Below are 27,015 nucleotides of genomic sequence, written 5' to 3'. Positions count from 1 at the left end.
AGTTTTTGTCAGTTTAACGAGAGGAGGGATTTTGGTTCAAGTACAAATTAGGCTAGGTGGTCACTTTCAACTCTGAGATTTTTTAGTTCTCTGGAAGGTATCCTGTAGAGCTAGTAAGTAGCAGGGCTGAGATTTGAACCCAGGTTCTCTCACTTCCAGTTTACTGCCCTTCCCATTATACCACACTGCCTCTAAGTTTAGGTTTTCTCTTGCTGTTGGCTCTATCTTCAGTAATTAAAAAATGTAACAAGCACTTATTTGCTGAGTGTCTAATATTTACTAGGTAGATTCTGGAGGAGATACCTAGTGTGTTCAAGTTATTGACCTTTTCCTTATGGAGCTTATAGTCTAATAGGGAAATAAATTAACTAGGACTCAGCTAAGTAGCTCAAAGGACAGAGAGGTAGGCCTGAAGATTGGAAGCCCTAGGTTCAAATTTGGCCTCAGACACATCCTAGATGTGTGACCCTGGGCAAGTCACTTAACCCCAAGTGCCTACATAGATTCCAAGATAGAATGTAAGGATTTAAAAACAAAAACAAAAAAGATCTAATGAGATAAAATTTGAAAGGGAAAGTTAGGTGGCTCAGTGGATTGAGAGCCAGATCTCAAGATGCAAGGTCCTGCATTCAAATCCAGCCTCAAATCTCCATTGCCTAGCCCTTACTGATCTTCTGCCCTGGAACTAATGCAAAGTATTTATTCTAAGATGAAAGGTTAGAGTTAAAAAAACAAACAAACAACAAGCCTAATAGATGAAACATTAGGAGGTAAAAGACCAACAATTATAGGAGGTCCCAAGGGGAAGGTTGCTATTGATTGGTGGGAGTCAGGGAAACCTTCTTGGAGCAGGTGGCAGCAGTGCTGGCTTTCAAGGATGGTTTAGAAACTCAGTGGGCCAAAAAGGAGGGCATTTCAGATATACACAACTGTATGAGCAAAGGCCCAGAAGTGGAGAAGTACAGGATATCTTTGCAGTCCCATCTTACCAATTGATGGCTGAAGCTCCACGATGCCGGGGCAAGAGTGATGGATGGTAGATGATGGAGCCGTGTTCAGGTGCATTGATGACCTCCATGGGGATGAATTGGCTGCAGAAGGGCAGGACATTCAACTGGGCTCCCAAAGACTTGTATTGTTCTACCACCTCTGGCAGAGCCTTCCCTTTCAACCTCCACCGGGGAAACTTAAACACTGGTACATGGTCCTTCTCTGCCTCCAGGGCTGGGGAAAACATAAAGGAATGAAACCTTCTCTACCATTTGGTTTCCTTCCTTCCTTTTTCTTCCCTTCTCTCTTCTTCTTTTCTTCCTCTACTTCTCCTCTCAGGAGCCACAACAATTTGTGGCTCAGGACAGATGTAGCCACCCCTGGACCAGCTAAGCACCTATAATGGAGGAACCATACCCAACATTCCCTGATCAATACTCCTCTTCTCATTAGGTGATAGATTCGGCCACTTTCCCTATCCTAGTCTTCTTCCTTGGGGTTTTCTGAATTATTCTTCTACTAATTAAATAATCGATCAGCTTTTCCTTCCACTATGAATTGCCTTTTGGAATCTGCTGCTTGACAGCCCTTCCTGAGGACACCCTCTATCTTTATGCTGGGATAGACACCTCTTTCCTGTTTCTTTACTTCTCTGTTGGTAATTACAATGATCCCTTCTACATCTCAACTTTCCCCACCGTGGTTTTGATATATCACCAATTGACTCAAGAAATTAAATGAGAACTTTGGGGGAGTTTAGTGGAAGTCTCAAAAACACGGGAAGGATAGCAGATAGCATAAAAAAGTTTAGAAACTCAGAAATGCACGAAATAGAGGCAATGTCTGCCAATCAGGAGGCAGCTAGTGAGTTTCCTGAAACCCTGAAGAAACTCATTAAAGAGAAAGGCTATGAAGCGGAACAGATATTTAGTGCTGATAAAAGTGCCCTATATTGAGGAAAAAATGCCAACAAGAGAAGTGAGACTCAGGTTTTAAAGCTGCAAGGGACAGGGTGGGAATGATAAACATCCATGAAATGAAAAGAAAAAAAATCAGGCTTCTTTTCTGGTGTCCAGAGAGGACCAACAATTTTTTTCATGTGATTTGCATGAGCAATTCTCCCATGATGCAGCAGGGATACCGGTATTGTTTACCAAGGCTGCCTCCCATTTTATGCCGCTAAATATTTTCCTGGTTGCCTCCCTCGATTTCTTGAATCTTCCAGGCCTGGTTACAGCTGGTCTGCCCTGTTTCTCGGCTGACTCAGGCCTGGTTCTCAAATGATTCTGATCTGATAGCTCTTCAGATACAACAACTTATTGGTTGAGAGCCCACCGTGTGCCCAACCCATTCTTGGCTTACCCAGTGGATCGGCTTTCCCATCCTTGTCAGGAATGGTGAATACTCCCACCACCTGGTGGCCTTCCTTCCGGAGTCGGGAATAAACTTCCTGGCCAAACAGGCTCTGACCGATGATGGCTATCCTCATGGTGGTGGCTACAGACCTGGAAGGGTCAAGTCACAGAGTTAGGGCAAGGGAGTGTTTGTAAATAGATATTTATTTATATGTGTAACCAGATCCTTACATCAGAATGATTCAGTCACTTAGTCAACAAGTACTGATTCAGGGCTTAGCTATGCCAGGGAAAACATGACTGGATAACAACATGGGTCAGTCATTCTGCTGAGTAAGTGCTGCGAATACAAAGAATGGTCTTGGGGGCAGCTGGGCGGCTCAATGGATTGAGAGGCAGACCCAGAGGCAGGAGGTCCTGGGTTCAAATGTGATCTCAGACACTTCCTAGCTGGGTGACCCTGGGAGAGTCACTTAACCCCCATTGCCTAGCCCTTACCACTCTTCCCTCTTGGAACCCAAACACAATATTGATTCAAACACAGAATTTAAGCATTAAAAAAAGAAGAATGGTCCCTGCCCTTATGGAGCTTACATTCTAACGGAGAAGACTAGATACAGACAATTACATACAAACAGGATACATACGAGGTAAGTTAGAGGTAATCTCAGAAGGCTTCATTTAGTCATTTTGTTTTGAAAAAATAGATACTTACCAACAAAAACCCAAACAACCAGAACTCATATTCCCAGCAGAGCTCCTCATTCAAAAATGAAACTCAACTTCTCATACAGGTCACATCCTTCTTTTTGGAACACAGGGGTTTTTATTTGTTATTTGGTTTTAATTGTAAGCAGGGCACACCATATGTGTATGTGGTCTGGATTTATTGCTTCTTAGCACAGACTTCATTTGCATGGTGGGCATCGTGTATATAGTTGCCTACTCTATGTCACTTGCTGGGGTTCACTGAATTCTTCATCTCCATCATCCCTTATTGCAGTACATTCATATACCACAATTCATTTAGTCATTCTTCATTTATTCATTCATTCAATTATTAGGTACGTTTTTCTTTCCAGCTTTTAGGAGCAAAGGAAGGAAACATTTATTAAATACCTAACATACATATATATATATATATATATACATATATATATATATGCAGGCACTATACTAAGTGCTTTACATATATTATCTCATTTAATTCTCACAAGAACCCTATGAGGTAGGTGCTATTATTATCATCCCCTTGCTACAGATGAGGGAACTGAAGCAGATGGAGCTTAACTGACTTGACTAGGCTTACAGAGCTGGTGATTATCTAAGGAGACTTTTGGGCTCAGGTCTTTTTGTCTCTAGGCTCAGTACTCTATTCAATAGACCACCCAGCTGCCTCTGCCTTTTAGCTATTGTGTTGTTTGGTTTGTCCTTCATTTTCAAAAAGGACCGAAGACACACTTGTGAATTGGATTGAAGTGAGGCAGAATTGCACAGTTTTCAGCCTTTTCCAGTCACTGAAGTCCAGTGGTAAGACAAAAGTCAAGATGATGAACAATGGTCCAGGATGCAGTGGCTGACCTCGGCATCTTTAATGGCTCACTGAGCTCTAAATACTCTGCAGCAACTACTTCAGCTGCCTTCACGGCCATTGTAACAAATTGCTCATATCCATCCATTCCACCAGGGAAAGTCTTCACATGCTTGGGGTAGACATCTCTCTAACTCACTGATAGGTGCGAGGCCCATTGGTTAACCTCAATCTGGTTTAAGCCATCTGCTAAGACAGTTTTACTGGGCTGTTGAACAAGTTACAGCTTCTTGGAGCACAGGTGAGAGTTGAGTGCCACATGGACACCAAGGTGATGGGCAGCCTTGAACTTGACAAGCCCTCATGCTAGAGGTGCTTGTCTCCCAGAACACCCCATACAGCATAATCCTGATTGTTTTTGTATAGGAAAGTCTTTTTTGCTGGGGGGTTTATGTGTTAAATGGCATGAATAATTTAATTATTCCTTTATGAATTCCAACATGCTTTCCAAAACAGTTGAACTAACACACAACTTGATTTGTAGTGAAATAGCATGCCTGTCTTTTCATAGCCCAGTCCTGGCAACTGCCTGTGGATTATGTCCATCTGGATGTCCCATGGGTATCCCTAAGTCAACATCACTAAAATTAAAGTCAGTCTACTGTGCTTTAATCCATCCCATCTTCCAAACTGCCTTATTTAGCACTTCTTATACACCAGGAACTGAGCTAAGTATATAAAAAAGCAAAACCATTGGCCCTGCCATCAAAAAGCCCCCATTCTAAGGGGGAGATTCCATGGAGATAACTACAAACATATACATTAGATGCAGTCTAGAAAGTAAACTCAGAGGGAAGGTCCTTTGGGGACAGAGGTAAGGAGAGTTAGGCTTCCTGTAGAAGATGGGTTTGTTGTGGTCTTGAAGGAAACCAAGGAAGTTAAGAGCCAAAGGTTAGGAGGGAGAACTTTCTAGGAATGGACAGAGGGATGAGAAGAGACAGTGGAAATGCATGCAGTAGGGAGAAGTGTGAGGAATATTCCTATGTGAGGAATAGCAAGTAGATCAATGTAACTTAGATCAGAGAATGTTAAAGATAAGAATGGGTCAGATGGTCTAAAGGGGTTTAAATGCTTTTCAAAAGAATTGGTTGACCAGTGGGATTGCTTGTTGGCTCTGGGAGGGGATAGAGAAGAGGGGAGGGAAAGAAAATGAATCAAATAAACATGGAAAAATATTTTAAAATAAATTAAAAAACAAAACAAAAGAATTGGTTGATCTTTGAGGTAATAGGGAACCACAGAATTTATTGAGTAGGGGAATGAAATGGTCGGAACTGTATTTTAGGAAAATCACTTTAGCATCTGAGGGGAGGATGCATTGGAGTTGGGAGAGAGTTACGTTAGTGAGACCAGTTAGAAGGCTACTGAAATGGCCTAGGTAAGAGATGAATAGGACTTGTACAAGTATGTATGAGTGGACAAGAGATGTCGAGAAGGTAAAAAACCACATTTGACAACAGAATGCATATGTGGGGAGAGTTTAAGTGAAGAGTTAAATAGGATACCAGAGTTGTAATCCTGGGTGATTGGGAAGATGGTAATTCTGGGGAATTGGGGCGGGGGAGAAGAGGATTTTTTGGGAAAGAGAATGAATTCTCTTTTGAACATGTTGAGTTTGCAATGCCTATCCTATGGGAAATTGATTTCAAGATGCCTAAGATAAGAAATTGAGATAACAATTAAATCCATAAGAGATGATGAGATTATAAAGTGAGAGAGAATAGAGGGAAAAGAGAAGAGGTCAAGGACTCAGCTTAGGAAGAAAAGCCCAGCAAAGGAGAGTAAGAAGGGTAGTCACAGACATGAGAACTAGGAGAAAATAAAGATAGGAAAACCTAGAGAGAAGAGATTATGCTGAAGGAGAGGGTGATTGACAGGTCAAAGACTGCAGAAAAGTCAAGGAGGGTGTCCATAAGCTCAAGTGTAGCTTTAAGCTCCTTTCTTAAGGAATTTAGCTGAAAAGGGGAGAGGAGATATACAAGAATATATAGCAGGGATGCCTGTATAAATTAAGGGTTTTTTAAGGCTAGGGGAGATATGGACATCTATGGGGAAGGAACCAAGAAATAGGAAGAGATTGAAGATTAGTGTGAGAGAAGAGATAAAAGAAGGGGCAGCCTGCTAGAGAAATAGGATAGGATGAGATCACTAGTGTGTGTAGAGAAGTTTGCCTTGGCAAGGGGAAGGGTCACCTCTTCATGTCAGATGGGGTGAGGGAGGAGATAGTTGAGGAAAGCTTCTGGAGGATGTGAGATGAGGAAAAGGGCAGAGAAGTCTATGGAAGGATGCAGGTGATGAGCTAGCTCAAGGTACTTCCTTGTGGCAGACAGTGGTGATATTCTGTTCTATGGCTCAGGCATCCAGCACTTTCTGCTGCTGACTCCTTTTCAAACTCCCCAGCTCCTGTTCCAAATAGACCTGAAACCAGATCCCTTTGCCCAGGTTCTTTCTCTCTGGTGCTTGCCACAGGGTGATTTGCATTTACAACCAAGTTCTACCTCCTGCAAGAAATCTTCCATACTGTTTGTTCTTGAATAACTTTCTGTGTCTGGTGTGGAGGCTTAAATAGACTGCAAACTCCATGAAGATCAGAACCTCTTCTGTCCTTATCTCCCACAAAACCTTGCTTAGGGTTGGCTACATGCTAATTCAGTTCCATTTTTTTAAACACATTTTTTATGCCTTTTATTTTTAAAACACAATCATTGTAGAATATTGCGATCACATCTCCACCCAATGGGTCTTCTCTTGTAACAGAAAAACAGTTAAGCAAAAGGAACAGATATATAACCTAGTATACGCCATTCCATATCCATAGCTACCCACCCTCTCCACCAAATGGAGGAAAGTACTTCGTCCTCTCTTTTGGGGGGTCAAGATTGGTCCTTACAGTTGCTCTACTTCCAGCTTCATTTTAATCACTTTATAATTGATGTTATCATAGTCCTTGGATAGATGGTTCCCCTTTTTGCACTAACTTTAGTCCAATTTTAGAAGTCCTCACATTCATGTCTGCTTATAGTGCTGTCCTTATAGTCTGTCCCATTTGTATCACGATGTGAGTGTATCTGTAATTTAACTAGGAAAAGGAACTTTTAGGGTGAAGAAACTCTCTCTACCAATTTGGACTGACCATCTTAGAGAACTGCCAGCCCTGAGCAATGAGGGGCTCCTTGGTGACTTGCCCAGGATCAAACAACAGGTATGTGTCATATATGAACTGGTTCTTGAACCCAGGACTTCTGGGCTTAGAGGCCATCCCAATGCCTCTTTGTGTTATAAGTACCTGTGTTTATTTCCTCCAGTAAATAGAACCTTCTTTTGGGCAGGGACTGTGCTACCTTCCATCTCTGTCTCCCCAATGCCTAGCTGACCAGTAAGCATTGAATAAGCATTTGCTCTAAGTTGCATTGAAGGAGGGAGCAACCTCACCTGGCAGTTCTCTTTATTAATGAAATCACAGGTCCAGTCCTTGTTCCTATGATTCTGCATCAACGTTCTTTCCATTGTATCATAATGATTAAAGGCTATCAGGAAGATCCCTAAATATCTCCCCTCCCTGCTGGTCATGGTGCCTCAAATTCCACCATTAGAAAGTGCTTTTTGGGGCAACTAGGTATTTCAGTGGAAAGGACCAGGCTAGGAGATGGGAGGTCCTGGGTTCCAATGTGTCCTCAGAGACTTCCTAGCTGTGTGACCCTGGGCAAGTCACTTAACCCTCATTGCCTAGCCCTTACTGCCAATACCAAGTACTGATTCTAAGATAGAGGGTGAGGGTTTAAAAAAAATAAGGAAGCACATTCCCTTGGTTAAAGATGGACCCCTCCTTGAATATTCTTTTAACTATCTTAAGAGGAGTCACCTAAAAATTGATCCCATATCCATTTTATTTTATTCCAACCTTTTATGGTAAATAGTGAAGCTATTCTTATCCCCATTCAACAGATAGAGAAACTGAAGCACATAGAGCTAAATGACTTGCAGTGTTCCTTAAGTGGGGTCCCCCTGTATCTCTATCCAGCTTCATTTCCACTGCACTATGATCCTTCTTTCAAGTCATTAATATCTGTGTCTAAATTACTGCCTCTCCTGTGCTCATCCAAGTGACTGGCACATAGTAGCTGCTTTATAAAATTGATTGATTGACAGATTGATTGAATGAGTTGCCCCTTTCTGTGAAAAGAAGAGGCACAGGAAGGGAAGAAGGTATGAGGTGCTCAGGTTGGGGACAAGTCAATATAGAAGGAGATGGAGAAAAATATATAAGGTTTAGGCAAGGAGACTCTTTTGCTCAGTTGCATCTGTACTGACCAGGATGGCTTGATAGTGTGTCAGGCTCATCTTCCTGAGTTCAAAACTGGCCTCAGACACTTCCTTGATGTGTGACCCTGGGCAAATCACTTAGTCCTAATTGCCTGGCCCTTACCTCTCTTCTGCCTTGAACTGATACTTTAGTATTAATTCTAAGACAGAAGGTAAGAGTTAATTTAAAAAAATGAGTTTATACAGTAGAGTTGAGCTGAATCCAGAGGTAGATCAAGGTTGGTCAGCAACAGAAACACCTTGGCAAATGCTGAAATCCCAGGAAATTCAACATTTACCCCAAATTAGGAGTAAAGATCCTCCTTGGTAGCTAGTCAGCACAGGCTGGACTATAATTAGATAATTACAAAATGGACCATTTAGAAAAGGGACTAGGCGGGAAAAATCAATAGTAAAGACTTCTTCTGAGCACTGGCATGTCATTTCTGTCTGGTACGGTCATGATGTCGGAAGCCCCAGGGTTACATTCAGGAGATTAAAATAGGAATAAAGATAATCTGACATGTAAAGAAGGAATTGAATGATTGCCCAGTGTTTCTAAAGGAGATCACAGCCCATGCAGCAGTTTTGTTTGTGCGCTCCTAAGCCGCGGTGAAGAAAGAATCATGTTTGGCAAGGATGGAGCCTGCGAGTTGAAAAGATTAACGAGCTTCTTTAGAGGGAGTAAGCAGAGAACTCTCTTGACAGGAGACACCAAAGCTTTTTTTCTTTTCAGGTGTGTACACAGGTGGATTGTGGCATTTACTGAGACAGACAGGGGCAGCGATGATGACATAACATGCCAGAAAATACCTGTTGAGGCAGAATTCTTATATGAATACTCTGCAGCACCTGGCTGCTGTTCTTGGAGAAATTCAAAGGATGCTTTGGGGGTTATCCAGACATTTTGCAAAGCTGAAACTCTGCTTGAAAGTTTGAGTATATAAATCCTTACTCAGGTCATTCCGAAGGTAGCCACAGAATTGGGATCTTATGCCTTAGACACTCATTGCCTTTCATGCAAAAAAGCAGGTACCATATATTGTGTTTATTCTTATTAAGGAATCATTTTTTTTTCCACTAAGAAAATCCGTGCATTTTAATTTCTAGACCAAGCCAGGGGAATGGGCCCAAGGACTACATTTCCTTGCTAATTTAAATCTAACACCTTGAGCCTCTTGTGATTCCCTAGAGGAGAAAGAGGAAAGAGGTATGAAATACCCATTTTTCACATTTAATAGAGCTGGTACAGAGCTATCTTAAATTTAGTTGGTGACGTGGAAGCTAATTAGATGTTAATATGCTGAGTTTGTAAAGAAAAAAGTGGATAATGACATCCATTATAAGAAGAAACTATTGTATCTTAAAAACTTTAAGAAGAATTAGAGATTCAATTGGATAGTACACTTTTCAGTGACGCAGAACCTTGGGGTTTGAAGGTGTTATGGAAAAATTCATGCATTTTTCAAATATATTTTTACTTAACTATCAGAGATAACATGGCATAATAGATAAAACGATGGCCTTGGAGTCTGGAAAACCTGGTTTGCAGTCCTGTGCAACACACACACTAGTTATATGTGTATGGAGAAGTCACCTGACCTCTCAGTGTCTCAGGCAATGAACACTCTAAGTTTTAGTTTCCTTTCAGATCGGCATAAGTGAAGTAAATTTCCATACGGGAAGTTCCTTAGTTTACAAATTTAATTACATTTAATTTTTGTCAAACTCCAGAAATGTAGGAGAATGCTTTCTGGAACTCTGATAGAATTAATGTCCCTGTTACAAACTAATTGTTCCAAAATGTATATTTGGAAATAAATAAGACCTGTGGAAGAGATTTTCTTAACATATACATCACAATTCCTTTTTTTTTTTTAATATTCTGAACAAAAAAAGAACACAGAGCGAGGGCTAGTTATCTGACCAATAAAAAGAGTTTTGAATATTTAATTTAGAATCCAGAATTCTATTTGGGAGTGAGCGAAAACTCAAGGTCATCTATGAGCCACATTTAATAGTATTCCAAAGCTAAGAGGTTAGAATTGCAGTTTATTCATTAGCATAAGAACTGCCCTTATCCCAACATAGATCAGACAGTTTCCCTTACATGCCAGCAGAATGGTGTCTAAGAAGCTGTTTTGTAAAAATTGAAGTGTGAATGCAAACAATTTGAATTGAAGAGGTGCTGTAGGGTTACCAGTTAAAGCTATATTATATAGATGTATGTACACCTATCAATATACATAGAAGTAAATAAATGTGTATGTGTTGAAAAATAGCCAGAGCCCCGATTGGCTTGGCACACAGCAATCAGAGAAGTGCTGACTATATGGTGCAGGAATATAAACCAAAGGATTCTGGGAAAGAATGGAGTTGGCCACAGTGTCTTTAAAAAACACTAAGTAGCTTTGAAATATAAAGATGGAAATCAAATTGCCCCAAAGCTAAAGTTTTTCAAAGGTGGCTGAGGACATAATAGATATTGACATTTTTTGTTGAAAAATATCTGTGTACGTTAAATTATTTCCCATGTTATGTAGGGTCAAAGGATATTAAAATATGTTTCTCGAAAGAAGAAACATAATCTATCAATATATGAAAAATATTTGTTACAGAAATCAGAAAATACAGAATCTGAAAACTCTGAAATCTCATACTCGTCAAGTTGAAAAAGATGACAAAAAATGGAAAAATTCAATGTCAAGAAATGAAGGGGGAATTTGAGAGTCATCCTCAGGTGCTACTAGTGCTATTTGGGTCATGGTACAATGGATAGACTGCCAGATCTAGAGTCAGGAAGACCCAAGTTCAAATGTAGCCTCAGGTATTTGATGTGTGACCCTGGGCAAGTCACTTAACTCTGTCTCAGTTCCTCCTCTGTAAAATGAGCTAGAGAAAGAAATAGCAAACTACTCTAGTATTGTTACCAAGAAAACCCCAAATGGAATCACAAAGAGTTAGATATAACTGAAACAACTAAACAGCAATATGTGATATAGTGGGTTCGAATCCTGGTCTTGACACTAGTTTCATGACCATAAGCAAGTTGCTTTACCTTTATGGACCTCAGTTTCCTCACTTGTTAAATGAGCCCTACTGACTTCAAAGGACTGTGGTAAGGAAAGCATTTTGTAAATTAGAAACCTTTATAAATGGCACGGGAGTCACAACTAAAAAATGACTGAACCACAAAAGAGCAATATTAAGATGTCCCCTTCCTAGGGACATTTCCTCTCTCACAGAGGATTTTACTCTCAGTCCTGATTCTTCTTTCCAAGCTCACTTGCTTTGACATGAATTGTCTACTCAAGTCACACACTGTTCTAACCTAATCAGGGCTTCCTTCTTATTGTGCAGCACAGCCTCAGAGTGAGTGCTCAAAGGGTGTGCCAGTGCAAAAGTCTGTCTCTCCTCTCTCCAGAGAGCCCTTTGTGGGGGCTTCATATCATTCTTTCTCTCTCAAATTAGGTTCCATGTCAGCCTGGACAAAGAGAATCAATTTTCCTGCCCAGGTTCAGGCATCCTAGGAGTCTAAAGAGTCTTTGACACTGATTGGATTTGTGATCTTGGTGGAGTGTTTGTTTTCCCTTCTGTGGATCTTGATTTCCTCATCTGTAAAACATAGACATTAGAGTGGTCCAGAGGTTCTTCCCTCATGGATTGATTTCAAGGAGTCTGTAAAATTTAACTCAGAAGGGGAAAACTTACATTTTTATTTTAACAACCTTTTCCTTATGAATCTATGAACTTTATTTTTAAAACATTTTTTTTTTGGAGAGTTCATCAGTTTCCCTAGAAGACCAAAGGATCCAGGACTCAAAGATATTTGAAGAATTCCTGGACTAGATCAGAGGTATGCTATATATGTGGCCTGAATCAGATTAAAATGCCATTGGTAAATATTCAATACAATAATAATATACTTGAACATAGATACCGTGGATTTCTAAGTCAATCTGTGACCTTTAGGGATCCTCAGTTATGGTTTGTTTAGTGTTCCCCATTTCTATTTGAGTCTGACACCACTGAATTAGATGATATCTGAGTTTGCTATTCTAGGGTGCTATGATATAATTTAACCCCTGTAAGCCTTCATCTGTAAAATGGGGATCATGCAGATTTTTGAACTAGAAAATGCTCTTTTCCTTTTTTTGTTGTTGTTCAGTCATGTCCGATTCTTCATGACCTCATTTTGGATTTTCCTGGCAAAACAATGGAGTGGTTTTTCATTTTCTTTTCTAGCTCATTTTACAGATGAGGGAACCGAGGCAAACTAAGTTAAGTGATTGCTTAGGGTCACACAGAATCTGAGTCCAGGTTTGAATTCAGGAAGATGAGTCATCGTGATTCCAAACCCAGTGCTCTATCTACTGAGCTACCTAGTTGCTCCATTTAGAGATAAGATCATTGATTGAGGCATGGAAGGACTCTTTACAGATAACCATTTTTCCCCTGATCATGTCACTTTTTATTCTTCCACTAATAGACTCTAGAGACTCTCTATTCCCTCCTATATCTAATTTCTTCTGGCATTAAAACTTCTTCACATCCTGGTCCTTTCTTATACCTTTCAAGGCATCTTATCCTTTACTCTTCTCTATCAGCTTAGAATTCAGACATACTTGCCTGCTTACTGTTCTCATATGGAATGCTCCATCTAGTTATAAAATTGTGTCTACCTTCTTGACTCAGCCATACCAATGTTAGGAGAATTCCTAAGGTGATCAGGAAAAAGGAAAAGAACATCAGATATCTTAAAACATTTACAGCAGCTCCCTTTGTGGTGGCAGAGAACTGGATATTGAGGAAATGCCCATCAACTGGGGAATGGCTAAACAAATGGTGGTAGATGACTTTGATGGAATACTACTGTGCTGTAAGAAATGATGAACAGGTTAATTTTTAAAAATCAGGTTAAAGGCCTACATGAAATTATGAAGCGTGAAACAAGCAGAACCAAGAAAATAAAACAGATAGAAAAAAATGCTCGAAGAATGACTTGTGCATGTCCACCTTCAGAGAGAACTGATAAACAGAAACTAGCAAGACATAGTTTTATGTAGTCATATATCTTTTAAAAAATTATTTACATGTTTGTGACATTTGAAATATTATGATACTCAGTTAACTCCCTCCATCTCTCCATTAGGGAAGGCATCATTTGTCAAAAGATCTTTTTGTCAAATAATGCCTGCTCTAGTGTGGGGAGGGGACTTGGTGACAGAGGGAGATGCCTAGGAATTTGAATGTAACAAACTAATTAATTACTTAATTTAAAAAAAGAATGCCCCATCTCCCAGCCCCCCCCCCCTTTTTTTTACTGGAGCCCTCCTGTGTCTGGAATAAACTTTCTCTACCTCTTAGAACACTTAGTTTCCTTTAAGACTCAGATTCAACATTGCTTTCTGCAAGAGGGTCACCCTGTCCCTGGAGCTGTACTGTCTAAAGGTTCCCTTCCATTCACTATTCATAAATCCACTCAATACCTTCTTATATACATTTGGTGTCCCCCAATAGAATATAAGATCCTTAAGGACATGGCCCATTTTTGTTTTCTTCTGGTTTCCTAGCCCACAGCACAATGTTTGGCACCTATTAGGTGCTAAATATTTATTTACTGATTGATCATTTATGATTGGATCTAGAGATACAGAGATGGGATGCAATGCATAAAGTTAGTAAGTAGATTATTTGAACTCATTTCCTCCCATTCTCTATCTAGTAAATCTCACTGGGTTGCCCAGTCCAACTCAGGACTGTTGTGGTTATTCCATGACGATAAGTATAAAAGCCCTTTGAAAATGATAAATAAGAGATCTAAGTGTATAGGCTTACTATCACCTATTCTCCCCAAATGGAATAGCAGAGAGAGGGCAGGGGAAGGCAAGTTTAAAAAATGATCACAGAATAGCTAAGAGGCTCAGTGGATAGAGAGCCAAGCCTTGAGATGGAAAGTTTTGAATTTGAATCTAACCTCAGATACATCCTAGCTGTGTGACTATAGGCAAGTTCCTTAACTCCAATTACCTAGCCTTTAGTGCTCTTCTACCTTGGAACCAATACTGTCTATTATTTTAAGGAGTTAGGTAGTTAGTGAATAATTGATAGATAGAGTAGAGTAGATTAGACCTAGTGTGCCAGGCAGAAGAAACTGTCCTGAGAAGACAGTTAAGAGAGAGTTTTAGGAAATTTTAGGTATATTTATAGGGTATAAGATTAATAATTGCTTTCTTCTTTTCTATCTTTCTGTCCATACTTCTTTCTTAAATTAAACAAAGTTTCTGTTAAATTGCTCTCTTTACTTTGCCAAACTCCTTAATTTAACCCTAACAATAGTTGGCAAGAAAGTAGGAGTTTGATTAATCTGTTAATCTTCTGTTACTATATTTTTACAGGCAATTCAATATGATGCTAGAAATTATGGTACATGTAGTGAAAGAGGAGGTTCCAGCCTATCTCAAACAACTCCTATTCCCTGAGAGTATTGATGAGCTGTCATAGCTCCCAGTTTCTGATTTTTTCAGACTGTTATCATTTGGGGGAATATTTTTCTGATAGGATTACTTCAAATATACCAAATAATTTAACTAGTTCTCTCTAAGAAGAAGAAATAATGGAAAGATAGCTTAATTGAGAATCGAGTTGAATACCTTGAAGACTGTATCTCTCAAATGGCCCAAATTATTTCTCTACCTACTGAAACTATCTCTCACTCTAATCAAACCATCTCTCTTACTTTTACTACTGCCTTCATCAACTCCATGGCAGCTCAAGCAGAAACCCAAGAGAAAGAAACAAGAAGAAATAATCGATATATATTCCTATTCCCCTTAAGAGAAGTACCAACCTTTAATCCTAAAGAAGAGTTAGCTACCATAAGACATCAAAAACCATTTACTCCTCAGGATATTGAGGGATTTAAGTGGAGCAACATTTCTTTTGTGGATGAGCCTATAGCTGTTATCAAAAAGCTAAAAAGCATTTGTCAACAATTTGATCTAACCTGGATTGATTTTGAACATTTGTTAGAGGAATTGTTAATGGAAAGGGAGAAAGATAAGGTTATCTCACTTATTAATGAGATTTGGGGAAGAGGAGCAGTTCACTGGCTGCTAAAAGACTCCAAATGGGATTTTAATAATGAAGCTGATTACACTAGATTGTGTCCAGCTAAGGAATCGGTACTCAAAGCCATGAGGGCATATTCTGACAGACCGGGTAGCTGGACAAAGTTTAAGGAACATAGACAAGAGATGGGTGAAAATCCTTCCCAGTTCATGGACAGACTTATAGAACTAGGAGGAAGATATATAGACCTAGATTTGACCAGAGACAGGGATGTTAGACAATTGAGAAGGCAGTTTGTGAAAAATTGTTGCAGTGTGGTTGACTATTTCAAAACCAGCTGTACTAACTGGATGAATATGGACCTTGATGAATTAAGGAGAGTGGAAGTAAATGGGTAAATGGGTATAATGGGCATGAAAAGAAAGATGATGATGATAGTGATTTAGTGGCGGTATTTAAGAAAGGAGATAAAAGTATTAAAGGGAAAACTTGAAAAAAAGAAAGACAAATTATGGAATAGCTTTGGCCCCTTTGCAAGAATCTACAAACCAAAGACCAATGTGTTACTTATGTGGGAAAAAGGGACACAATGTTAAATTGCAGAAGCTGGACTCAAGTATTCAATAATTTTAGAAATAATGGAAACTGGTGTCTACCCTACCGTGCAAGCACACATTGGCCATAGAAACGAGTTGGGAAACCTACTGAAGTCTGGAGCCAGAGCAATGGCAGAGACAGACCCCAAAACTGTTCATACACTTCTCCCACAGATGCAAGACAAATTTCAGACCATGTCAGACCAGATAATTGGCCGAATTGATGATATGAGCAGTCGCATTGGTGATCTGGAGAAAAACATCGCTGACCTTATGACCCAAGCAGGAGTGGAAGAAATAGAAGGGGGAAACAAAATACCAACTACACGTAATAGTTAAAGATTTTGTTAATCATTTAGAGTGAACTCTTGAAAACGTTTTTCACAAGCCAAGAGGTGAAGGAACAGATTTTTTCAACTAACTACTGTGTGCAGCATTTTTTTTTTTAAATTATAGAGCTTGTATACCTAGAATATGCAGTTTAGTTAGGTTTCAAGGTGATTTATTTTTTGATTTCTTGTATGTGATAGCTTTGACTATATGACATAAAATGTGTAAATATTAGTAAACTGAAATTCTGACTACTCTTGGCTAAAATTTTCAAAATTTTTAGTGCATTTTTTGTCAAGTCATTTGTCATTCCTTTTGTAGTCATTTCAGTTTAAAAAGAAATTGGTACAAGTTTTTTTTTTAAAGAAATGTATTAATTTTTTCAATTGTTATCAGATTCTCTTTGTGAACTGAAGTACCTAGAGTCAACGGTTCATAATCCTTAGCACAAAATTACTGTTGTACTAATAACAAATAAATGGTATGTTGACCATATTTTTAAAGCAGACAAAAAAAATTGAGCATTTTGTATTTGTGTCATTGCTATGTTTCCAAGATTGAGAACTATACTTAAGAATCTACTATAAAAAGCCCCAGAAAGGAGCTGGAATTGAATGATTGTAACTACTGCCACTTTTTAATACACTAAAGGATTTGGATGGTGACAATAGTATCTCAGTTCCTCTCAAATAACAAGGACAGAAAATAACCTATAAAGATGCATTGCATTCACTGATTGGAATTTCATGTGGTGTAACACTTCAGTCTTCAGTTATATCAAAAATGCTTACTGTAAGAACATGAGGGAGGTTTCAAAACCTACTTGCTATTTACTTGTGCTACTGACTTTAAAAAGCATTTGTCAATTAGAAGAAAAAGCAAGCGGCCATTGTGAATCCTTGCATACTGACTGATAAATGCCCTTATTGTAAGCTTGGATTTTTTAAAGAAAAATTGTGTTTTATTATAGGTGGAATGGAAAATACCAAACATTTTCATCATGACATCCCTTTCTTTTTATCAAGAGGTGAGGGACAGAGATTGGAAACCCAGATGACTGATTCATCAGATTGATCTTGAGTTAAAAAAGCAAAACAAAAACAAAGTCAATATAAGCTGAAGGATGATCTAGAAGTAGAGGGAACCATTTTTCCTGGAAATGAACTTTTAAGTGAATATTTTGTGATTGTAGGAGAAATTTTCTGTACCACCAGATAGTTTATTGTATTGTTATATATATATATGAAATAAAGCTACAAAATTTAAAAAAAAATAATGGAAACTATTCTAGGAACAACAACTATTCTAGAAATAAGAACGACAGAAACAATTACAGAAATAACAATTTCAGAAATTATGATAATGATAGAACCAATAATCAAAATGAGGCAAATGACATGTTACAATATATCCAAAATAGGCCTCGTCCACAAAATGGACAAAATGTAAATCCTCTTTGATGAGAGGAATCTTGGAGAGGTGCACACAGATATTTATGATGGTCTGAGAGGGGAGAAAGGACTCTGGAATCAAAGATTGAAACATTTGATTTTCCAGAAACTGATATAATTACACCAGTCATTCCAGTCCATTCTCCCCTGAATAGCAATGAACCACATGACATTAAAAGTAGAAAATACATTACATAATCGTCTTCTAGATACTGGGGCATCAAGATCTGTGATGTTTGATTCGAATTGTAATTCTATTGGCTCTGACAATGTTGTGGGGGTATCAGGGGCACTTCTAAAAGACCCAAAGCTTTCACCATGAATGGTGTCTGTGGGACCTTTATCTGTGGAACATTTGTTCCTTTTAATGCCTAACTTCCCTGTGAATTTATTGGGGAGAGATCTTGTGTGTAAATTAAGAGCCGAGATAATATGAACTCAAGATGGTGATATTAGATTAGAATTAACTGAGAAATCTCTTAATTTGTTAACCCTTACACAGGCATGGTGCTAAGTACTGGAGAAAAGAAAAGTAAAAGTCCCTGCCCTCAAGGAGCTCTTAGCCTAAAAGTGTCTGACAGTGTGGCAATTAATGCAATTATGTGTAATGGAGGAGAAAATATGCAAACAATTATTAACAAATAAGTTATATACAAGATAAGCTGGAAAAAAGAGAGAAGGAAAGAGAGAGAGGTGGAGAGAAAAGGAAAGGCAGGAGGGGAGGGAGAGAGACAGAGAGAGAGACAGGGAGAGAGAGAGCAGAGAGAAGGAGGGAGGGGGGTTGGGAAAAGGGAGAGAGAGGGAGAGAGGACCAGAATTAAGGGGGAATCAGGAAAGGCTTGCTGAAAGGAGGGTCTTTAGCCCACTCCCTCCACCTCCCTTTTAATGAGGAAGAAACTGAGATGTGGAATTTAAGGTTAAGCAACTAGCCTACTAAAAAGGCAGTTCTGATGTTGGGGAGGGTGGAGGAAGGAAGCATTGAATTTGGAGTGATACCTGGATTTAATTTTGGATACTTACTAGTTTATGACTGGGCAATTCCTATCACCTTGGTCTGAACCTCAGTTTCTCCCTCTGTAAAAATAAGAATAATTCTTAAAAAAAAAACTTACCTTCTTAAGTTAGTCACCTTAAGTCTAGGGTAATGTGTCTTTCAGTTTATTCAAGGTGAGGAAAAAAACATTGAATTAACAAAGGGAAAGAATAGCCCTGTCTAATAGATAGCTACCAAGTCATGGAACTGGATTTGTTTTTTAAATGTTTAGTAGAAAAGAAACAAGGGACAAAATGATGACAAATGCCAGCAGAATCCATCCCACAAATACGAGGAAAATACTATAAGGAAAAATACATTGGATTATCACAATAAAGCTTCTAATTCACACACACACACACACACACACACACACACACACACACACACACACACACACACACAGAGCCAGAGAAGAGATTAGGAAAAATAAAAAGCAGAGATAGGGACTGGCCTTGGGACTCTGTTGGCATAGGGAACTCCCAGGTGAAGAAATTCCCTCAGCCAATGTGTCTTCTGTCTTAGAATTGATACTAAGTATCCAGTGGTAAGGGCTAGACAGTTGGAATTAAGTGACTTGCCCAAGTTCATGCAGCTAGGAAACAACAGTTGCTCTGAACAACATTCCTCACTGGGATGTTTTGAAGATCAAATGAAATCATGTCAAATTCAATAATATTTATTGCCTAAGGCTGAAATTTGATTCCAACTCCTTTGCATCTAAATTCTCCCACCATTTCTTCCCTTTTCACTATCTGGATCATCCTTGTTAATGTCTAGGGAAACTGGAACTCATTCAGGAGTTCTTAACGTGGGATTCATGAACTTGTAAAGAAACTATTTTGATATCTGTATTTCAATATGGTCTTTACAGTTTCATAACTTATAGATTTATAGTGTCCTGTAGGTTTCCTTTGTAATCCTTTAAGCAGGGTGTCACAACTGTACTGAGACTTTGGGGACACTTTATATTTTATTTTATGCTTTAAAAGACTTTCTTTTTTCTGAGATGTGTCCAAAGGATTCCCCTGACTGATGAAGGGATCTGCAAGACAGAAAAGGTTAAGAATCTCTACTGTAGACCGTCCCTTCCTGTAATACTATTTCTTTCTTCCAATCAGAAAAGACCCTGGCCCAAGACCTTCCAGGCATTTGGCCAATCAGGAAAAAAGGGATTTCCCTAAACAATGTTCCGGACATGGCTCCCTTCCAAGTGGAACTGCAAAGGGTCAAGAAAACACAGGGCTGTTTTATTCTCGTTCAAAGATACTTCTTCAGTGGTTTATTGGAACAAACTTTCCAGAAGTATTGTGAAACTGTGAAAAAAGCACTGGCCTGGGAAGCAGGAGACATACCAGTCATAGCAGTATGCCACTAACTTATTGTGTGATCTTTGGCTGATTTCTCTGAACCTCAGATTCCTTATCTTAAAATCCAAGACTTGAACTAGATGACTCCAAAGCTGTTAGAATAGAGTAGGAAGAGAAGAAACACTCATCTTGGAAACTAGGATTTAAGCCTGGCCTTTTGGTCTTGGGTTGGATCTGTAGTCAAAGCACTGGGTTCAAATTCCATCTCTGCTACTTATTATGCCTTATGCATTTAGACTCCCCATTTAACCTTTCTGGGTCTCAGTTTCCTCTTCTATAAAACAAGGAGCCTGGATTGGATGACTTCTGAGGTCCCTTCCATCTCAGAGACAGGGAGGCATATTGGAAAGACCATTAGACTTAAGTTCAAATCTTACCCACTGAGTGTGGGCAAATAACTTCCTGTCTCTCAATCTGTTTCCTTATCTATAAAATGTGGATCAAAATACTTAAAACAACCAGTCTCAAGGTTTGCTGTGAGGAAAGAGTCTTATGTAAACCATAAATTTTTATTTGAGTGTGTATTAATACTGTAATACTGGTAGGTAGAGAAATTCAACGAGTCTTGTATTCAAATCCTGTCTCAGCCCCATATAGGTTGGATGATTCTATGACAAATCACTTAACCCTTCTGCACCCCAGGCAACTAAAACTATAAGATGCTTACTAGTATTGGCCTGACTTTCCTTATCAGAAATTCTCTTACACAAGTGGTTCTCACAGTTTTTTCTCTTTTTATCAGGATCCCTTTATACTCTTGAAAATTACTGATATTAGAAATGAAAACATTTTAAAATTATTATTATTATATATATATATATTTATATTATATATATATAACATTATTAAAAAATAGAAATTTTCTTAAGAAAATGAAACATTTTTTAATTAAGAAAAAACTTTTTCTAAGAAAAGAAAATTAAGAACATTTTACCTCACGGACGTCTTGGGAGTCTTTGGAACCCCAAAGGTCCTTGGATCACACTTCAAGAACCAATACTCTCAACCAATGAAATCTTAGATCCACACCAAGCAAAACAAGAATGGTGATGATGATCTCACATAATCAGGGATATGGGAATGAAAATATGAAAAACTGAGTCCTTGCCGGTGAGGAGGCTCTCGTCTGGTAAGGGTGGCTCGCATACACACACAGACATAAAGCAAACCCCAGCCCAGAGGCATGGGAGTGAAGATGAGAAAGTGCTCTGGGAACATAGGAGGAAAAGGGACCATTTTTATGGGGTGGGAATAGGAATTGGGATCAAAGTGGGAGGGATGAGCAGAGCCTTCCAGTCGGAGGCAATTGAACTGAATCTTGAAGGAGAAAGAGAAGAACCAGAGAATTTAGGGACAGACAAAACCTTGTAGTTATTCCAAAAATCTTCATTTTACAGATGAGAACACTGAGGGCTCAAGAAGGAGTCTTGGTTCTCTAACTCCAAATCCAATCTATTTCCATTACAAAAAGCCAAGCACTTGTTTCTTTATATTGGCAGCGGACAGGAGAGAAGCGACAGCGTTGGGAATCCGGGAAAAGGGAAGAAAACTATGAAAAGAGGATACTTTCTCTCCCCAGCGCCATTTCCGCCTTCCCACGAGGCGCTTCTCTCAGTGATTCTGAGAGATGGGTTTGAGTCAGGGGAGGGGGGCGGGGGCGGGGGCGGCGTCTGCACTCACCTGGAGGGCTGGGGGTTGACGTCTTCTGTAGGGCAGGCGCCGAGGTCGGGGGGTCCGAGGCTGCCAGGGACCACTGTCACTCCCACCGTTAGGGTCCTCACTCCAGAGAAGCCCCGAAGTGCCTTTTCCCCAGCCGCCCAGGGAATTGTGGATGGGCTGGCAAAGGGGAGGTGGGTGGTTGGGGGTGGAGTCTATTTATAAACTCTGTGGCAGCGCTAGCCAGAATTCCAGGCTCCTTTTATAGGTAGTTAAATCTTAACCTTAGTAGAAGGGCGCCTTAGACCTCAGTGGGGAAACCGAGAGCTTTCCTGTCTTTTTTTTTCCTTTTTTTCTTTTTTTTTTCGCCTGTAGGCATTCAGGAGGAGGGGAAGGAAGACTATTGGAAAAAAAAAAAGCTTCGAACTTGCAGGCAGAAGTCTAGGGTTTGAGCCTCAGCTCAACCACAGGCTTGCCAGCGAACCCTGAATTCACTTGACAAAGTGTCTTTGGACTAGTTACTTCCCTCCTCTGGGACTCTTATAAAATGAAGGTCTTGATCTGCATAATTCTTAAGAGGCTGCCACCAGTTCTCCGTGGTTTTCCCTTTTATCCACTCCCTCTGCTTCCCACCCTGGGAGAAGGAGCACATTGTCCTAAATCCCAATACTTCATGGCATTTCTACACGGTGTCCCCAAAGTCTCAGCGCCTTAAAGGGAATAACTCCAAAACAAAAGCTTAAAGCTAACGGTACTAGGACTCTGGAGATCACCTGTGTACCATGGGAAAATCTCGTAAAAGGCTTTCCTCCTAAGCAGCCCCGGGAGATAAGCTTAGCACAGTGCCTGACAAACGGGAGGCTCTTAATAAATGCAAATTGATGAAAATATTCTCTCTATTTAAAGAGGAAGAAATTGAGGTCCAGCAAGGTTGAGCTAATGACATGTTCCATGTTCAAAGTCACACAGTTAGTAAATAGTAAACTAGGGAATTTTCTTCTAACTCCAGCTCTCCTTCCCAGCTGTTAAGCAAACCTCTGGGAGGTATTAGGATTTTTTCCTGAACTGGTCAGATTTGGGATTGAGTGGCAGAAAAACTGATGTGGGGAATCTGGGGATAGTTCTCACCATCAGTGCTCGATCAGAGTTCTAATGCCTTTCTCCCCCTTGTTTTCCTCTTACACATCGATGTGCAGAGATGGTGGCCACACACCTGGCCCCATCTGGCCCATTCTCCATCCAACCCAAAGCTGAGCTTTCCTCTTTTCTGGTTACGGTGTACCTTGTTCTCCTGGTGCTGCTTATTTTACTCTGCACGTCTGACATCTCCTACTACTCGCTGCTGTCACCATCATCATTATCATTATTATTTTGAGTCTGGAGTCTGCTCTTAACTCAGTGTGTGCCATTAGACAAATCACTTCGCCCTCTCAGGGCCACAATTTCCTTATTTTCCAGGTGGAGATAATAACACCTCTCCAAACTTTCCCAGGCTTGTGAGAATCAAGGAAGATAATGGATGTGGAAATGCTTTTAAATGCTCCCTAAATGGGAAGGCAATATTAGAGCTCTGAGAGGAGGGGAGACTGGGCAAGGAGCAGGGCTAAGAGCTCAGATCTGGGAATTATCTGGTTTGGATTCTTGCAAATTGACAAGTACTTTTACATAACCAGCACGTTACATCCATCAAGTCCTTTGATCCTCACAACCAAATTGGGTGGGTACAGCAGATGATACTATCTCCATTTTGCAAAAAAGGAAACTGAGGCACATAAGTGAGTGATTTGTCCCAAATTCATATGTCCTGTGCTTTTTCTCTTACATCAGTTTCCTTCCTATGGCATTTATTCAATAATAATTAGTATTGCAATCATTTATGTTTCTATCTGAGCCTCATTGTTATACTCTAAGTTTTTAGTCAGTAGGGAACTTTATGTTATTCTTCTTGAGCTCAATAAAGACAGTTTTTTTTTAAGAATGTTACATGACCCATTTCACAGTTATACATGTTGAGAACTAGAATTGACTTAAACTCTTATCTAGGGAGGGTTTGGTGGTGGAATCTCAGGAAAGACCTGGTTCAGACCCTAGTCCCACTACTCACTCGTAGTGTGACCATAGCAAAAAAGGACTCTTGGGTCTCAGCTTCCTCATCTGTAAGAAGGGAATAAATAGTACCTATAGCATCTACCTCACAGAGTTGTTAAGGGGCTCCAATGAGAGAGGAGAGAAGAACTGCTTTGACAACTTTAAAGTCATCTCTGAATGTCAGTTATTATTAGGGCTACTCTCTCATTTAAAAAACAAACCAACCAACCTCTTACTTTTATCTTAGAACCATTACTGACAATCAATTTCAAGGCAGAAAAGTGTTAAGGGCTAAACAAAGGGGATCAAATGACTTGTTCAGGGTCACACAGCTAGGAAGTATCTGGGTCAGATTTGAACCCAGGATCTCTGGTCTCTAGGCCTAGCCCTCAATCCACTGAGCCACTTAGCTGCCCCCAGTGCTTTTTTTTTTTAATACTCATATTCCTTGTGACCTCAGATTCTTCTGAATCCAGAGGAAAGAATCTAACAGCTCCAACAGAGGTTTAAAACTCAGAGCAGGGTCACTAAAACAAGTGAGCCATGATCTCAGGATGCCAGATTGCAAGACAGAATTGTCAGGCCCTTCCACAACCCTCTTCTCCAAGAAAAATGGGCAATGCCTGACTAGCTCACTAGCAAAATTATCTACAACTCTGGAGAAGCTGTCAAGGTCAAATTTCCTGAGGAGAGTGGGAGGAACCAAATGAAAGGCAATCATTTGGTTCTCTGAACCCTGCCAGATCTCCCTCTGACATTTATGAAACCCAACAGATGTTCCAGTATGGTATCTCCCCCATCCAAGAGGGGATAAATGCTTGAGATCCCTTTGAGTACACAAATCAGGGATGCTGTTTTTTTCCAGTATTCCCTTTGACAGCTGTCTACTTTCTGTCCACAGATTGCCCCTGTATTCTTTTTCACAGTTATCCACTCCTTTTCAGTGCTTTCTGGTCTTCTGATTATATCTCAGAGTCTCTTCTCTTCCCTTGCAATGCTCCTAAGCTTTAATTCCCATTAATCTTATAGGATCATATTTTCAGTATCAAAGGAATCTAGGTAGAAGGAACCTCAGAGACCATCAAATCCACTCCCCCTATTTTCTATATACCCTTACCTGCCATCTTAAAATCAATACTGTGTATTGATTCTAAGGCAGAAGAGTATTAAAGATTAGGCAGTGGGGATCAAGTGACTTTCTCAGGGTCACATAGCTAGGAAGTGTCTAAGGTCAAATTTGAATCCAGGACCTCCAGTCTCTCAGCCTGGTTCTCAGTCCATTGAGTCACCTAGCTGTCCCTGCTTTAGCTAAGTCTTGAAGGAATCTAGAACAGCAGAGATAAGAAAGTATTTCAGGCATCTGCATATAGTCAAAGCTGATTTCATGTTTGTTGACATCAATGGGACTGGCTTTCTATCCACTGACCACTTAGCTACCCCAACCATCCTACTTATTGAAGGTGATCCATTTTGGGGAACTTGATTGTATTTCCCTATATAGGTCAGAAATGGGAAAGGGCTATGCATTTATTAAGTGATTACTATGTGACAATATCTACAGCTCCTCCCATCCTGGAGTTACTACAATAGTGCTACTGGAAGGACCTTTAGATTTTTCAGGGCCATCCTAATGTAATGGCTAGCTCTGCTCTTAGGATTGGAATCTGAGAGTCTGGCTTTGAATCCACTACTTGTATGACCTTGTCCAAGTCCCTTCCCTTCTTGGGTCTCAATTTTCTTATCTGTAAAATGAGAGTGTTGACTAGGAATTCTCTAAGGTGCTTTGGAGCACTAGCATCTTTTAGGACCCTAGAATTCTGAGGAAGAGGAGATGGTGATGAAGAGGCAGAGATTGTACTCCATTACACACCTTATAGGAAGGTGGCAGAACCTGGGAGCAACTGGTGTTTCCAACAGAGGGCATTCCAACTCAGGGAGGAAGAATGCTTCTGCTGCTTTGTAATGATGACTCAGGTTCCTCAGCTGAGAATCAATAACCCAGCTGCTGAGCAAAGATCATCTCCCAAGATCAGTAGCCTTTGTGAAACCAAAGCTAAGGCTTGGGGTAGATGGCTTGTACCAAGTTTCAACCAGAGATAGTGGGCTTTGGCGGTGCAGGGTTACCTTCTGTTCACCTTCAAAAGGCATTAAAAGCTCAATGCAGTCAAGTTCCAAGTCCTACACCAGACCTTCAGTGATTCTTCTGAGCCTTAATGGTACCACTTTCAGACCATGCCCTATAGCTTTTCCCTTCTAAGTGTGTGTGGAGATCAGGGAGCCTTCTTGGTCCTAGAGGGAAGCCCCAGGATCACAGAAGGACCCTAGAGGCCACCAAACCCAACCCCTTCATTTTACAAGTGAGGAAACAATCTTTAAAAAGTGTAGAGATTTCCCCAAGGACACAAAAGTGCATGTAGCAGAGACGGTATTTGAACTCAGGTTCTCTGGCTCTAAACCTACCACTCTTTCCACCGGGCCAGGTTGCTTCTTGAAGGGGAGCCCTTGTTTGGGATCTTTATTACATTTCCCTATATAGGGAAAGGGAAGAATTCTTAGGCCCTCATGAAGGATGAGTTTTAATATTGGGGGATGAATTGGCTTGCTGGGGACTGTTGGAGACCACAGACACTCTCTGTATCAGCCCTATAAAAATGACAGTAGATTACAGTCTTGGCTTGTGTTATTTCTCTGTGTCCACACAAGGAATGTGGTAGAAATGTTAAACAACCATTGTGAAGTTTAATTCTCATTGATGACATTTTTAAGCATTATTCTTAAACCCAGACAACCAAGAAGATAACAAATCGAGCCCTCATTTGTAATGTTTGTTGCCTTCGGAGGAGCGAGTGTCCCCACTAAAAATGGAAGAAACCACTGGTCCATTCCCCTCTTGAGAATATGCAGTCAGTGGAAGCTGACCTCTCTGTAGGTTCAAGTTGGCCAGGAGACTCTTTGATCAACCCTCTACTTTCTATTTTCTATTCCTTATCCTTCATTGACTTTGGATATCTCCTGTTTGCTTTTTAAACCCTTACCTTCTGTCTTGTACCAGGTATTGATTCCAAGGCAATAGAGTGATAAGGGTTAGGCAATTAGGGTTGTGACCTTCTCAGAACCACACAGCTAGGAAGTATCTGAGGCCAGATTTGAATCTAGGGTCTCCCCACTCTAGGTCTGGTACT

The 27,015-nt window shown here is 40.0% G+C and overlaps 2 protein-coding genes across 3 annotated transcripts in view; one reads left to right on the top strand and one right to left on the bottom strand.

Annotated features, from left to right (window-relative positions):
- The window catches only part of ALDH1L1 (aldehyde dehydrogenase 1 family member L1), an 83,884-nt gene extending 61,269 nt beyond the window's left edge, over positions 1 to 22,615 (bottom strand). Inside the window, exons 1-4 of one of the 2 annotated variants that reach the window (XM_056804713.1) lie at positions 21,770 to 22,615; positions 18,707 to 18,760; positions 2,353 to 2,495; positions 990 to 1,224 (exon numbers count right to left, since the gene is read on the bottom strand). In XM_056804713.1, the coding sequence (XP_056660691.1) occupies positions 990 to 1,224; positions 2,353 to 2,479 (362 nt within the window). In that variant the 5' untranslated portion in view covers positions 2,480 to 2,495; positions 18,707 to 18,760; positions 21,770 to 22,615. The remainder of the gene's footprint in view (positions 1 to 989; positions 1,225 to 2,352; positions 2,496 to 18,706; positions 18,761 to 21,769) is intronic. The other variant, XM_056804714.1, reaches the window with a different exon arrangement.
- On the top strand, positions 15,933 to 17,187 carry LOC103092989 (heat shock factor-binding protein 1-like). The gene has a single exon (XM_056804715.1). It carries the CDS (start codon positions 15,948 to 15,950, stop codon positions 16,242 to 16,244), a length of 297 nt encoding a protein of 98 aa, XP_056660693.1. The 5' UTR covers positions 15,933 to 15,947; the 3' UTR covers positions 16,245 to 17,187.
- Positions 22,616 to 27,015: the final 4,400 nt, after the last annotated feature.

The sequence above is a fragment of the Monodelphis domestica genome, chromosome 7 (genome assembly GCF_027887165.1).
Source record: "Monodelphis domestica isolate mMonDom1 chromosome 7, mMonDom1.pri, whole genome shotgun sequence".
Lineage (NCBI taxonomy): Eukaryota > Metazoa > Chordata > Mammalia > Didelphimorphia > Didelphidae > Monodelphis > Monodelphis domestica.
This window is presented reverse-complemented; position numbering and strand designations above follow the sequence as displayed.